Below are 13922 nucleotides of genomic sequence, written 5' to 3'. Positions count from 1 at the left end.
TTCTAATACAGCTTTACACAAAAATGATGCTACTTTTTCTTTTCCAGTCCTGATGAGTCAATCCTAAAGTGTGTTGATTGGCCGCCATATGCATCACTATTTGAACATCTTTTGTACTTATGCAGACCATTCCACACTGCTGTCAATCACTCTCATCCATCCATGTGTGGGGCTCTCTGGGAGGAGGAGGAGGAGTAAATCATTTATTCATGACATCCGAAAAGAGCCTTGCTGACTGTTTATGACTCACGGGAATGAGGAGGTAATATATTAGACGCACCATCACAACTTTCATTCCCACTCGGAAGATAAGCATCTCCTCACCACGCCGTCCCCCGACATCTTCACATCAGTCGTATTATGTGTGGCGCACAAAGTGCATCGGGTCACGTGGAAATATTCCGTAAAGACTTCATTGCTTGTCAATGCAACGCTGCTCTCGAGTGAATCGTATTTCATAAGCCCACTCGACTCCTGCTGCAGTCGTATGGCAAAGCTTCTGCAATGGGAGTACGTGTGTGTGATAATTGGTTCGGTGAGTGACAGACGTAAGAGGATCGCAAATGAGCTCAGGCAGTGTACGTCTGCGATCGTTCCCCCTCAAAAACTTTTCCCGTATGATAAATGAAGGCTGAAAACAGTGACTAGTTAATTATTCCTCCTTACCCCAAATAGGATGCGATGAGGCTGACGAGAGGCTTTGCAAACAAGTGGGCGCTGGTAAAAATATGCGCAAGCACATGTTGCTCTGGGTGCAACAGCATGAATATTAATGAGGCTGTTTAATGTCTATACATCAAGTGCTCTTGAGTGTCGTTAGCCTGTGTCATAGTACGGTGTCAAACCTCACAGCTGTCTTCTGAGTGACTCTCATGCCTATTGATGCATTCGGATACCCTGTCACATAGTCGAGATGCATTACGATGAGAGACACTTTATCACAAAATTTAGTCGAACGTGTTGTAGGCACACCTGGAATGCTGGGGGCTGATTTTCGAAAAACAAAACCCACTCGCTCATAGATTATACGGCAGAATAATTGTGGATGCAGGGCCCTACGTGATTTTTCAAACTGACAGACCATCGAGATCATTTGTAGATGACGTCAAAGAAACGCACATCCCTCGTCAAAATGTATACGTTAAGTCGTTTTGGAAAACTAATTTCAACACTAAAATGAATTCTCACCTTTGACCCTTTCATGCACCTGATAACATGATAGGCTGTCCACTGGAGTGTTCGCTGTCCCTGAAAGGGTTAATTTTATGATTTTTAACTAGTTACGACGAATGAAGTCATGATACGATTCCATAAATAACTTGAATCATTATTATATGATACATATTAAATGGAACATTGTTTCTATTTCTAATATTTGCCATTTTGTTATTTACAATAAATCCATGAACTGGCATTTTATATTAGGAAAGGGCTACACACCGTTTCTGATTCAAGGAGGCGGGATGATATGGCCCAATGTGAATACTGTCTGATGGCCTTCATGCTGCATGAAAAGTAGGCAAATTGCCTTTGTTTTTGTTTTTTTTTGGGGGGGGGGGTTATTTTATTTTTTTAAGCAAAACAAGACTTTCATGAAGGGCGGCCCGGTAGTCGGCTTCACAGTGCAGAGGTACCGGGTTCAATTCCAGCTCCGGCCTCCCTGTGTGGAGTTTGCATGTTCTCCCCGGGCCTGCGTGGGTTTTCTCCGGGTGCTCCGGTTTCCTCCCACATTCCAAAAAAAAACATGCGTGGCAGGCTAATTGAACACTCTAAATTGTCCCGAGGTGTGAGTGTGAGTGCGAATGGTTGTTCCTTTCTGTGTGCCCTGCGATTGGCTGGCAACCGATTCAGGGTGTCCCCCGCCTACTGCCCGAAGACAGCTGGGATAGGCTCCAGCACCCCCCGCGACCCTAGTGAGGATCAAGCGGCTCGGAAGATGAATGAATGAAATGAATGAAGACTTTCATGAACATCAGCTTGTTCAACAGTGGCTATTTCCTATCATGTTCGGAATCTAACATGACCTCATATGTTCCCAAACTTTGAGAGTGACAGGTCCCCAATATGACCTGAAATGAAAACGGATGCGGTGGACTCTCACATGCTCACGCTCCGGCACCCGCAGATTCTTTGCGGATTGTCACTATTTGCCGGGCTCCACTGTAATCGGTCCCATACATATGTTCTGAACTTTAAAGTCAAGTTTTTTTTATTATCAATTGTAATTAACATATAGAAATAGAATGTGAAGAGAAAAGTATCAACTTTTCATCAGACTATTTACTTACTTTGTATACATATTTCAAAACGGTGTATTTTATGTACAGTACTGTAATGACTTAGAGCTTTATGAATACTTGAGAGGATTCCCTCAATTGTGCCCCTGGATGGATGGATGGATGTTGGTCCTATTCTGAATCTTTCAAGTTGTGTGCCAATGGAGAAGTTGCACTGTTTGACGAATGTTGAATTGAATCTACTCAGCACTTTGGCCCGTCATTTGAGCTACAAAATGGGTTTGTTGCCATTAGAATATTTATGAACTCTCCATCTCTGTCCTTAAAGCGCAGCCTGATGATAAATAACCAAGTCTTGCAAGGAATGGGCGGGGATGATAGGTCTATTGGTCCCCACGCAAACACCAGCATGCCTGAATCAATCTCTGCGTCCATGAGAGAGGGAAAAAAAAAGTGATTCGTGGCGGGGTTTTGATGAGTGATTGTGATGGACTCAAGCAAGCTCTTCTGCTATTTGCATGTTATCACACTTGCTCAGAGCAAACAACAAAGCAAATGGCTTCGCTTTCACCGCCTGTTTTAGGGGGGAAAAAATGGACAAAGTCTTGAGAATTATTGTGGGAGTACCACGGAAGAGAAGGCGAGCTTTGATAAGACATGAAAAAGACACGGGCACGAGTTGGATGAGTTCAGACAAAAGTTGCTGCAAAACTACAGCCATGTTCAGTGCAACCAGCATTGAATACACTCCAGGCTTTTTGACGTGGCTGCTTCTGTTGGATAAAAAAAAAGAAAAAAGAAAGACCTGTGTGCAGTGCAGTACCACGTACATTCTGTGATTATATTGTGCTGAAAAGTTTGTATTTGCAGTTGTGAGCTGGCTGGAATAAGAAACAGACAAATGCTTGCCCATCTATTTTCTGTCACACTTGTTCTCAAGCTTGTGGTTGACCCTGAGCATATAAGGCACATGTATGTCCACAACCATTGACATCTATGGAAATTGTAGTTTTTAATTCTAAAATTCATATTTTTGGGATGCGAAAGGAACCTGGAGATGAAGTACCTGAAGAAACCTCAAACAGGAAGACCTGAACCAAAATTTCAACCCAAAACCTCATTATTGAGACAGCTATGCTAACCAGGATGCACACCGTTCTGCCCCCGTTTGAATTCAGATGCATTAAACATTTGCAGTCTTGAAATATTTGTTCACTAGATGGCGCTATTTCTCTTCATGGGTTTAGAGGAAAGCTTATATGACCCCTGAGGACAACAAAACCTGCAAGACCGTAAAACGTTCTTGAAGAATCTTTATTTAATTGTTGCCTGATAACAGTGTGAAAGGTTAACAATTTTGTGAGCATGATAAAAATAATGGAAATATGATACTCCAATGATGAACTGAGAAACGCACAGAAATATTGAGCACCCCCCCCCAAAAAAAATCACACTGTTAAATGGAATAGCAATATTTTGCATAACAAGTGGACAATTTGATGTTCTTTGAGCTGTGGCGGCTTGATGAATAAGAGCCACGTGTCTCTTAAGACACTCCAAACATCCATGTGCTTCAAAGATGGACTTCAGCAAAACACTCTGTTGGTTATAAAGCAAATGGCTCTCCCTTTAGATAGCGCATTTCTAACTTCAAGGTACTCAAAGGGCTTTTAAAATGTCGCCTCATTCACACAATGATGACAGCGTACGTGACCATGGTAGGAAATTCAATGTCTGCGGCACACAAAGAAACCTGAGCCAGCCTGGAATATTTCACATTTTGAAGCAAACATGGACAATTTCCTCCAAAGCCAAATTGTGAAATGAACACTTTTCCAAAAGATGGGCAGCATTTGCTTCCACGGAGTGTTTATTACAACCTGAACAGTCGCTTCATGATTTCAGCATATTTTCTGAACACAGGCTGCCTTTGCGTCCACCAAGATAAATGGAGGCTACAGTTTAATAAGATATGAATAGTGGCATTGTCATTTTAACAAATTTCCAACACAGCAACCGTAGGGGCAGGACGCATACTTGATTGGTTTCCACCAGTGGTCTAATGTTCTAACAGTTTTGTGATAACGAGTGTTTTCGTGGACTTAAGGCTTGCGGAGTGAGTGACGACAAAGAGGAAGACGAGGTCAAAGCGGTTTAGCATGACGTGCTGCTCAGTGCTCAGCCTTTGACTCCGTTTCAGCCTCTCGATGCATGCGGCTGAGGAGCTCCACCAGGCTTTCCAGCTGAGGGTTCCCCCCAAACTCCCTGATTAGATGGTAAACCTCGGCCTCCAGCTCTCGCAGAGTCTGACGGGTATATGCGAAGGAGCCCACCTTCTCCAGGTAGTCCACGCAGTAACGCTTGATGTCCAAGTTGTCGGTGCGCTGTCTGAGGATGTTCTGCACCTGGGTGCTCTCTGGACGTGACCAGATGGCGTGGATGGTGGGGAAAGAGAACTTGCCCTCTGTCAGGTCCTCGCAGAAACTCTTGTTCTCACTGTACTCGCGAGAGCTCAGGTTGGCGTAGTCATCCCGGATCTGGAAGAAGAGGCCCAGAGTGTCGAGGAGGGGCTTCAAATCCTGCTTCCAATCGGAGAAGAGCTGCATCAGGCCCACGGCCAGGCCGAAGAGACCTCCGGTTTTCTGCAGCACCATGTCGCGGTACTCCTGCTCCGTGGGACAGGTGTACGTGTCCCTCCAGTGGATGTCCAGGCCCTGGCCGCGGTGCAGCTCCAGCAGTTGCCGGGTAAACACGCGCACGGCTTCGGGGTTCTCCAGCGTCAACACCTTCTCCAAACCCAGAAAGTACACGTAGTTGGCAGAGTTGATGACTGATGGCACGCCGTAAATGCTGTGGGCCACAGGGAAACCTCGCCGCAGATTGGAGTTGTCTTCGATGTCATCTATGAGCAAGCTGGCGTTGTGCAACATTTCGGTCACTTCGATGATCACCTGAATTAAGAAGACAAGAAAAACTCAAGTGACCTTGAGAGACGGCGTGTATGGTATGTCGATGCACTACAACTTGTGCACACCAGAGGGCGCCAAGCTCCACTCGAGTACTGACAGTCAAATGGTGAGTGATTGACCTACACTTACACACTCATAATTAGTGGATGCAGGACTACACACCTCTTCACGTCCTAAAAGCGCCTTACTTAGCATTAGGAGACAAAAAGTATCTCCTAATAACAAATAAGAGAATGCATTGCTTTTTGGAAAAATACATTCATTTCCACAAATTCCTTTTCGATCCACCACAGTTGTGTTCCTAAATTTGCCGTAGCAGGATTTGTAGCGCATGTACCATTTTTTAAAACAAATTGATCAGGCAAAGTTTGAAAAATTCCAATAATTCAGAAACTCCCATAGTATGAAAATCTATAAGTACGACTGTCTCCCTGACCTAACTTTTGGGGTATCCTCATCTTAAGAAAAAACAAAAACAAAATCCCTAAAATCCAAACCAGTCTGGAAATGTTGACACTGATGTTGAATGATAAAATGGAACCATCAATATCCTCCCCTCTGAGAGGATACGAGACACAGAGTAGTAAGTCAAATGCTGACCTTGTGATTTGAAGGCTGGTGGGAGTGAGAGCCGTTTGCTCAGAGACACTCAGTGGGTCAGGCAGATGGCCAAGGCTGCCTAACACAATCTTTCCTTGACCCTGAAACCTCTCAGTGAGCCACGGTACACATGACAGTCTCCCCTTGGACCGCAGTTCTCAAACATTTCGTTTTCAAGGGCTCCCCCCATAATCATAACGTCAATTACATGTAACTACTATGCATACCTGTGCTGTGGCATTCACCCTGTCATTTTTTTTTAATACAGTGGCAGCTCTGTTGAAGACTGAAGTGACAGCTAAAATTGTTAGCGAGGTAAGCGATTTTCTCTTTTCTGGGATGGAAAAAAAACACTGCCATGTATATCCGAAAATGTCATTATTTTTGTTTTTTCTGAATGTTTGAAGGTAATTATCCATTTCCTGTTAAATAGAAAGGGAATTAAAGGAAATTAAGCGAAAGGAACCGAAACAAATGAAGTTTTTATCAATCTCCGTCAGGGACTTTAATTCCTGTAAAGAAACGGACAACATGAGTGGACCGCTTTCAGATTCTGTAGCATGGTGCCATTGATACAGTTTGTTGCAAACTGCAGTGGTTTATTGACATGTTTAAAACATGTTGCTTGGTTACGTGCTTCTTTTTTCATTTTGCCAAGGTGAACTTGCCTCACCTGTCCGAATTTATATTAGAAAAGAGCATGCCGGCGCTTGAAATGCTGTACGCATGCAAAGACCTCAGATTTATGATATTGCCTCAAGGCGAAGGGAGGGAGAAAATTTTGTTTTTCTGTGTTTTACTGCCACACATCTGTACATCTGTCCCGCCCCCACCCCTTTTTTTAATGACACAACATAGTGTGTTGCAAATAATTTTGCAGACCACATCTTGAAAACTCCTTATTCAGCACTTAAAACTGAACATGTTGAATCTTGAATGGCACTATTGGATGAGTGACGTAGTCCGTTCTCTCCAATTTAACAAGTGACGTTCGTTTCACAAGGTAAAATAACAGAAATTGCTCATCCCTACCACCTATTCCGCCACAGCAAATCCAAAATTTCCATCAATGATGGCTCCAAGATAAAAAGAGCGGCGCCGACGATGTTTCGTCAGACCGCCCTGGTGCCAATGTGCTGCGTGCCCTCACTGATCCACAAGTCTTCATTGATTAGCACTACACTTTGCCGACAGTGAAAGTCAGTTTGCCAAAGCCACAACCAACGACCAATTAACAATGCAGACATGCCTTTGCCACAAAGAAGCACATTCAGTGCAATATACTGAGAGGCAGTCAGTTGTGAGCAGGCTGTCCTCGTGTCATTTCGGGATCCTGCACAAACAGGGTTACAAGGCAGTGGATGGAACGGATGAGGCCTTATGCCTCTGACTGACTTATTCAAAGTGCATCGCATTAAAATACAATACATGGAGTCTTTGGTTATTTCGCCATTCTGTTCCTACGTTGTCGGCGTAACCCAAATTTGTACACAAGTAGACCAGGAACATACAACAATGAAATGCAACCCCCCCCCCCCCCCCCAAAAAAACAACCAGTACCTACAGCCTCCCTACTCATGCTGCCTGACGACTGATGCGTACGTAGCTCCACAACTAGTTCATCGCATAGTGTGAGGGGATATTTTGTACACGATGAGTATAATTAAATGACTGACCAATCAAATTGGTTCTGACCACATGAAGCAGGCGGATTTGTGGGAAAGAATAAATTAGTTGGGTCCATTTCAGGCCCCACTGCAGTACAATCTTACTCATGCCAAGTGGAACTTAAATGTTCCACTTGACGAATTGAATATGGATATTTTTTGTGATTAAACCATCCAACATTTATGTGTAGCCGCAAGTTATGTGACTGCCATCCAATTCTTAGTGATGTCTTACAGAGGACGTGATTCTGCATTTGTTGTGAACTGCAGCACTTGGCTTGAAATGGCAGACATAGTCAGAAATAACACGTTTATTAAAAAAAAAGTAAACATTATACAGAGCTCAATAAAAATGAGTAAAGCCTGATGTAAAGTCAATTCATCAATTTCTCAGTAAGCACAAGAACAATACCAGTCACGGCCAAACTGTGCTTTGCTTGACTTTAACTTTGATGAACACAGAATATGGCTCTTGAAATATAGAATTTTGTGAAGCTAATAAGCATTTTGCAACGCTGGAGGGAACAGACCAAGGGCAACAGTACAATGGGAACCTCAACATGTACTGCACAGACACACATCATAGACTTGATGTACTGTCCAAATGAATGATACAGTACACCAATGTCACTGATTACCTTCATCTATCTGAAGGCACACTTGTTTCCATGGCGGCGCCTTCTTGGCAGCAGAGCGCTGATGACGAGAGGTACGCTCTCAGTCTGCGGGATGGGTTCAGTGGGAGTTTACCGAGCGCCACGCAAGGGGGTGGGGGGTGGGAGGGGGGGTGCTGTGCCGTAATTCACAGCAATTGGAATTAGAGGGCTTGTGGCAGTGGACTAAAGTCAGATTTGTTTATAATATCAACATGTGGAGGTCGCGTGGAGTGCAAACACGAAACAAATATGAAGTGGAATACGGAGGCATATAAGCAGGCACATGTGAGAGGCAGCATGATGTGTAAAATGCCTTGTGGAATGCAGAGATTTTCTGCCCGATAATGTCATCTTGTAAGGTAAATGTACATTGGAACCTCTGTCGAATATCTAATAACAAATTTGACCAACATTTCTGGGAGAAATATGCATACAATTAAGCAAAACTACAGTTCAGCGAGCAATGATCAAGATTTTTTCTTTCTTCAAGTAAATTCGTGAAGTAAGGCTACATTCAAATCCTGGTCTTAGTTTTAACACTTCTAACTTACCCCTTAAATGGTGTTGAGTTGCATTTATCAATCTTCCCCTTGCCCTTCCTTCAACGCTATTCATCCAATGCAAATCTCCAAACGGTACTGTAATTTCTCAAGAATAATATGCACTTATTTTGTACCCCTGTAGCTACCCCCCTCCCCCACACACATTTTTTTAATGCTCCTCGAAAGCTGTATTTACTTTGCTCTCAGGTATTTTGCGATTTTATGATATCCACACTCAATTATTATCCGCATAGCAATTTGGTAGATTGGAATTTCTTGAGTTCAGACTTTTTCTAGTGTAATGTTCTCTGACCTTGCTCACAGTTTGGCTATCAATACGCAAGCCAGCCTTGTAGCTGTCTCCAATTTCTGATGTAAACTTGCCGTGTAGGGAACCCATTTCTATCCAAAACATGACATCGGATAATCAATTTGGTTTTATTTATACATGTTTTCCTTATTCCTCATCCTGACCCATTTCTAGACAAATATCCACTCACGAGTCAATCATGATCCATGGTGAGCACTGGTGAAATTTATATTATACGAAATTTAATCTGTCACATCATTCATTCATTTATTCATTCATTCATTCATCTTCCGAGCCGCTTGATCCTCACTAGGGTTGTGGGGGGTGCTGGAGCCTATCCCAGCCGTCTTCGGGCAGTAGGCGGGGGACACCCTGGATCGGTTGCCAGCCAATCGCAGGGCACACAGAAACGAACAACCATTCGCACTCACACTCACACCTAGGGACAATGTAGAGTGTTCAATCAGCCTGCCACACATGTTTTTGGAATGTGGGAGGAAACCGGAGCACCCGGAGAAAACCCACGCAGGCCCGGGGAGAACATGCAAACTCCACACAGGGAGGCCGGAGCTGGAATCGAACCTGGTACCTCTGCACTGTGAAGCCGATGTGCTAACCACTGGACTACCGGGCCACCTCTGTCACATCATTTTGGAGATTTTGGTTTTTGTTTTGCAAAGAAATGTGTTTTATTCTAAATACATTACGCTCATTTTGTTTTGATAATTCCATCTGATTTATTCTTATGTGTGCACGACTAATGTGAAAATGTTACCCTCCCAAAAATGTGCCTGTGCCGTTTTAATGAGGTTAACAATGTTGCCACCATTTAATATACGCATGTTTGTTTTAAAATCCAAACGACATTGAGGTCGTCCCACAACTGATTGTTTGATCTGTGAGGAACTAGCTCGTGTAAATAAATGGAAGGCAAGTCCTCACAATGGAAACAATAGAACATCAACAGCTCAAGCGCAAGGCACATAGCACCCCCAATTGGACGAATGGAAGATTGATATGCATTTTATTTATCTTATGTTTTTTTGTTTTTTTTACATTTTGGATTTTACGAGGACCAAGAAAAACATTTTGAACAGCAGAGTTATCCGCGTCTGACGGGCGACTTACTCTTGTCATTTACAACGATAACGCAGCTCTCCAAGTTTGTGTCCCATGTTTCAAAGGCAGTCAGGCACAACATTAGTTTCAATCACTGGCACTGTAAAGCTCATAGCACAATAATTGTGGTCAATGAGAAAAACTACCGAATCCTTAGTAGCTCCCCCAAATGTAATTTGACTGAAGAAAAACGGCAGCGTTTGATTGACTTGCACGATCACATTGAAGGGAGCCATTCCCAGTACCCTAATTCATTACCTGTAATTAATTCACACTAGTACTATAATTTGCCTTTCCTTAAATGCTTTCCATAAATTGTACACAATTTACAAAAGCTGTGAGGTACTGGAAATTGTAAACGAGACATCTTGCAAGTGTTTGAATGTGATTTCGAAAAGTGTGTTTTCTCCTTGTGCTATTGTGCAGATTCATGACACATGAATCAAAGAAGAAAACAAAAATGATGTTTTCAGAATTTCGTAAAGGTTGATTTTGTGTCATAATGTGAGAGAGCTGTTTATAAAGACCTCACGCTGCTTTTGGTGCTTCAGATGGTGAGGCTATAACAGGTTTCAATTGAAAATAATCCCAACTATTGACATTACGGCTCTATCTCCAGAAATTCTGCTGCAGTTGTCCACAAAACAGCTTCTGTATAATACTGAGTGAGTCATGGGTGGAATAAATCTGATTCTGCCAGATTATGAAGTCCAAGATGGCGCCCGAGTAGGCAGCCGTCTGCAAGTGCTCTCAAGAGCCTTGTTTTTTTTCATTGTTTTTGTGTTTTGTTTTGTCACATTGTGTTTGTTGTTACGTCGTGTGGACCTGATGTGGATTGTTTTTAGCATTTTCTTTTTTGGCCACGACATTCGTCAAAGGAGAAGAATCTGTGCTTGGTGGTTGCACCTTCTCGGCAGCACGCGTATAACAGCACTAATTTTGATTGGGAGGAATTTCGGTGCCATTTGACTGTTGTTGCTGGACAGCCGGGTGGTTGTGTTTTTTTGGGCCTGAAATGGGCAGCATTTTTCACAGCCCCGCTTTGTTTAGCAGAAAAGTTGGTGCTGTTGGACAGTCTGCGGCTGGATGGATGGCTCGGGGAGCCGACGATGAGAAGAAAGGAGTGTCAGCGCAGAGCATCGATGCATATGTGTTACTGGGAGTCGCGACTTGGAATTGAAGCTGATTTACATGGGACAGCAGATGTGAGCCAATCTTTTTTTTCGTCAATGGACGCTGCAGCTTCTTGTTTGCTTTCAAAACTTAGCTTGTAGCAGACGTATGCACATTGTCAGCATGACATCCCTGATCCACTGATGAAAAGACACTTTGATCCTCTCCTCTTTCACCTATAACTGCTTCAAACAACAAAGATTATGCAGAAGAGTGGTTCAGATTGAAACACAGTCTGTGTTTTATGTGTTGTGTTGTGTTGTATTATTTTGTTATTATGACTTCAAGATGGCACCGCGAGAGTGGCCGCCTTTACAGCAGCTCCTTTACTTTTTGTTCTTCTACTTGACCTTTCATAACTTTGCTGCTGTAAATTGGGAATTTCTCCATTGTGAAATGAATAATGGTTTTCTTATTCTTAGTCTTATTAATGTGGCATATGACAAACGTGGCTGCCAATCTAACTTGTTTCCTCCCATTAGAAAATGGATGGATGGATGGAACTTGAAACTGAATGGAAAATGATGAAATGTATTTCTGGTATTCTGAAATTATGTTTGCTCCTTATTGAAAAATAAATTCTGTAAATTTTCACATGCAGTTTTCCCAAACACAAATTCAGTTGTTCTCAATACAAAACCATCACTGAACCCTGACAAACGCAACATTCGCTGCCTTTGAAAACACTCGCAATTGTTCGCCATGCAGTTGGATTGGGCCTTTAGTATTTCGTTTCCATTACTCACCTGCAGTTTTTCCTCTGGAACATTGAGCCAGTGGTTGAATGCTTGTGCAAGCTTTGTACGCACTTGTTTTCCTGAGGAGACAATAATGAAAAAAGTGGCTTGATTATTTGATGAGATGTGAAATGATCAGCTCACTAAGAAAACAGGAAATAAAAGGCTTTCTTACAATATACAGTATGTCTGGTGTTGTTTTCATATTCTGGATTCCATATTGATTAGAATGTGTTGTCTACTTGCACATGTGGAGTACTTTAAATGCAAATTAACTGGTAGGCAGTAGCAGCAGGACCCCCAAAAAGTCAATGTTAGAAGGAATATCATTTTGTACAGAATTTCACACACTGAATAGTACATCCCAGTGCTCATTTTATGAATTTGAAATTTCCAAAAGACAGTGATCGTGGTGTTTGTGAAGTTTGGCGGGAATTCACCTGGCAGTTGTAACAAGTATTTGTACGGCTCCAGGAGAATTCGCTCTGAGGCTGCCCCTGGCTCCCCGTCCATCACTCCAAAACTATTTAATGTCTTGCTAAGGGAAGAAAGATAGATTTTCATGAAAATGGAACAAAAAAATTGGAATATGCATTAACCTGATTGATGATGGAAGTGGTCTATTAGGTGAACACGAGGTGTATTGGTACCTTTACAGTGTCATGATTATAAAACAACATGGCACACATCATCAGTGTTTGGAATGTTAAACTTTAAAATAATCAAAAGCAATCACCGTGAGACATGGCTAGACTTAACACCACTTGCTCCAAAAACCCTATAAAAACTAGTAAACACGAAAAAGATGCTATTATGTAGTACTTACGCTCACCATATACTCCTAATCAGAACCAAATACAAGAATTGTATTCATTTATTGGGTGGGGTGGGAGCAGGAAGCAGTATTAAAAATGTTTGTGAATGGAAGGAAATTGCAATGAATGGATGCTAACTGATCACGCGACTGGATGCGTGGTATGGTATCACCCATAACAATGCACGAAGAAGAAAATCAACAGTTCAGTTCACGTGCATGAAATGGACTAATAATTTTAGGCCTCAGTCGATGTTATTAAAAATTAACTTTTAAAGAAAAATACTAAGGAAAATAAAAATGGTCGACTCAAATGAATTATGTCATTGTAATCATCAGTGGATGATCAAAATGGGTACAAAACCAAAAGACATTATGAAGTTCAGCTTTATTATTATTAGGAGTAGTAGTACGTGTGTAATATACTGTATTACAACGAGAAAGACAAAATCTGTTCAACATTCATTTTAATCAAAACGTCCGTGAATTCAGAAGCCTTTTCAAGACCACAAACGCGAGTATTTTACGCATATAACATATTTCAGATTTAAAGATTATACATATTAGTAATTTTATGTTACTTATCCTGTTCTGTGTTAACGATTCTGCTAATTGAAAAGTGTCACGTCTATAATTTAAAACCCACGAAGTGTCGACAATTGTCTTCAGTTCTACCTACCTTGTTGTCTCCGATATAGGAATGGTGAATGGCCGATCCTGTTAGCCACACGAGTTGACTTGCGTTAGCATGCAAAGTAATGTTAACGAGACGCCAAGGCGCTTGCCGGGTTGGTTTTATTTAATACTTTGGTTGACTACGGTAAAAACGACAGAATTGCCAAATTCACTTCGCGATGATGCAGTAATCGACTACACAGCCATGGGATGTTGTGCTATATTAGCACTGGAACTGGGCAGATAATGTCTGCTGTCAGAACAGTTAGCTTGCTGAAGCTACATTTATATTCGCGTCGAGCTGTGTGTGTTCTACGGAATCAGCAACATTGCCCGATAACAACACCCGATTTGTATTTGACAATGAACGAAAGGGGAACGGCAATTTGGGACACATGTGAAGAAAAACAAACGCACCCATGT

General features: G+C 42.2%; 2 protein-coding genes across 3 annotated transcripts in view; one reads left to right on the top strand and one right to left on the bottom strand.

Moving 5' to 3' along the window:
• The window catches only part of b3galnt2 (beta-1,3-N-acetylgalactosaminyltransferase 2), a 19582-nt gene extending 14163 nt beyond the window's left edge, over positions 1–5419 (top strand). The window contains exons 14-16 of one of the 2 annotated variants that reach the window (XR_007965049.1): positions 126–262; positions 4438–4982; positions 5101–5419. The gene's annotated coding sequence lies outside the window, so the exon portion shown is untranslated. Of the gene's footprint in view, positions 1–125; positions 263–3284; positions 4983–5100 lie in introns of both variants that reach the window. The other variant, XR_007965048.1, reaches the window with a different exon arrangement.
• ggps1 (geranylgeranyl diphosphate synthase 1) lies at positions 3538–13922 on the bottom strand. Its single transcript, XM_052081295.1, has 4 exons — positions 13504–13922; positions 12451–12548; positions 12020–12090; positions 3538–5188 (listed from the first exon to the last, which is right to left on the bottom strand). The coding sequence occupies exons 2-4, from the start codon at positions 12521–12523 to the stop codon at positions 4409–4411; spliced, it is 924 nt and encodes a 307-aa protein (XP_051937255.1). The 5' UTR covers positions 12524–12548; positions 13504–13922; the 3' UTR covers positions 3538–4408.

The sequence above is a fragment of the Hippocampus zosterae genome, chromosome 11 (assembly GCF_025434085.1).
Source record: "Hippocampus zosterae strain Florida chromosome 11, ASM2543408v3, whole genome shotgun sequence".
Lineage (NCBI taxonomy): Eukaryota > Metazoa > Chordata > Actinopteri > Syngnathiformes > Syngnathidae > Hippocampus > Hippocampus zosterae.
The sequence above is the reverse complement of the archived record's forward strand: the minus strand, read 5'-3'. Positions and strand labels throughout refer to the sequence as shown.

Bases quoted from the DNA above. Each gene is read 5' to 3' on its own strand.
- ggps1 (XM_052081295.1), bottom strand. From the start codon at position 12,523: ATGGACGGGGAGCCAGGGGCAGCCTCAGAGCGAATTCTCCTGGAGCCG. The intron at 12,091-12,450 runs GTGAATTCCCGC...TTGTCTCCTCAG, and splicing joins ATACTTGTTACAACTGCCAG to GAAAACAAGTGCGTACAAAG. The intron at 5,189-12,019 runs GTGAGTAATGGA...TTCTTAATTCAG, and splicing joins TTCCAGAGGAAAAACTGCAG to GTGATCATCGAAGTGACCGA.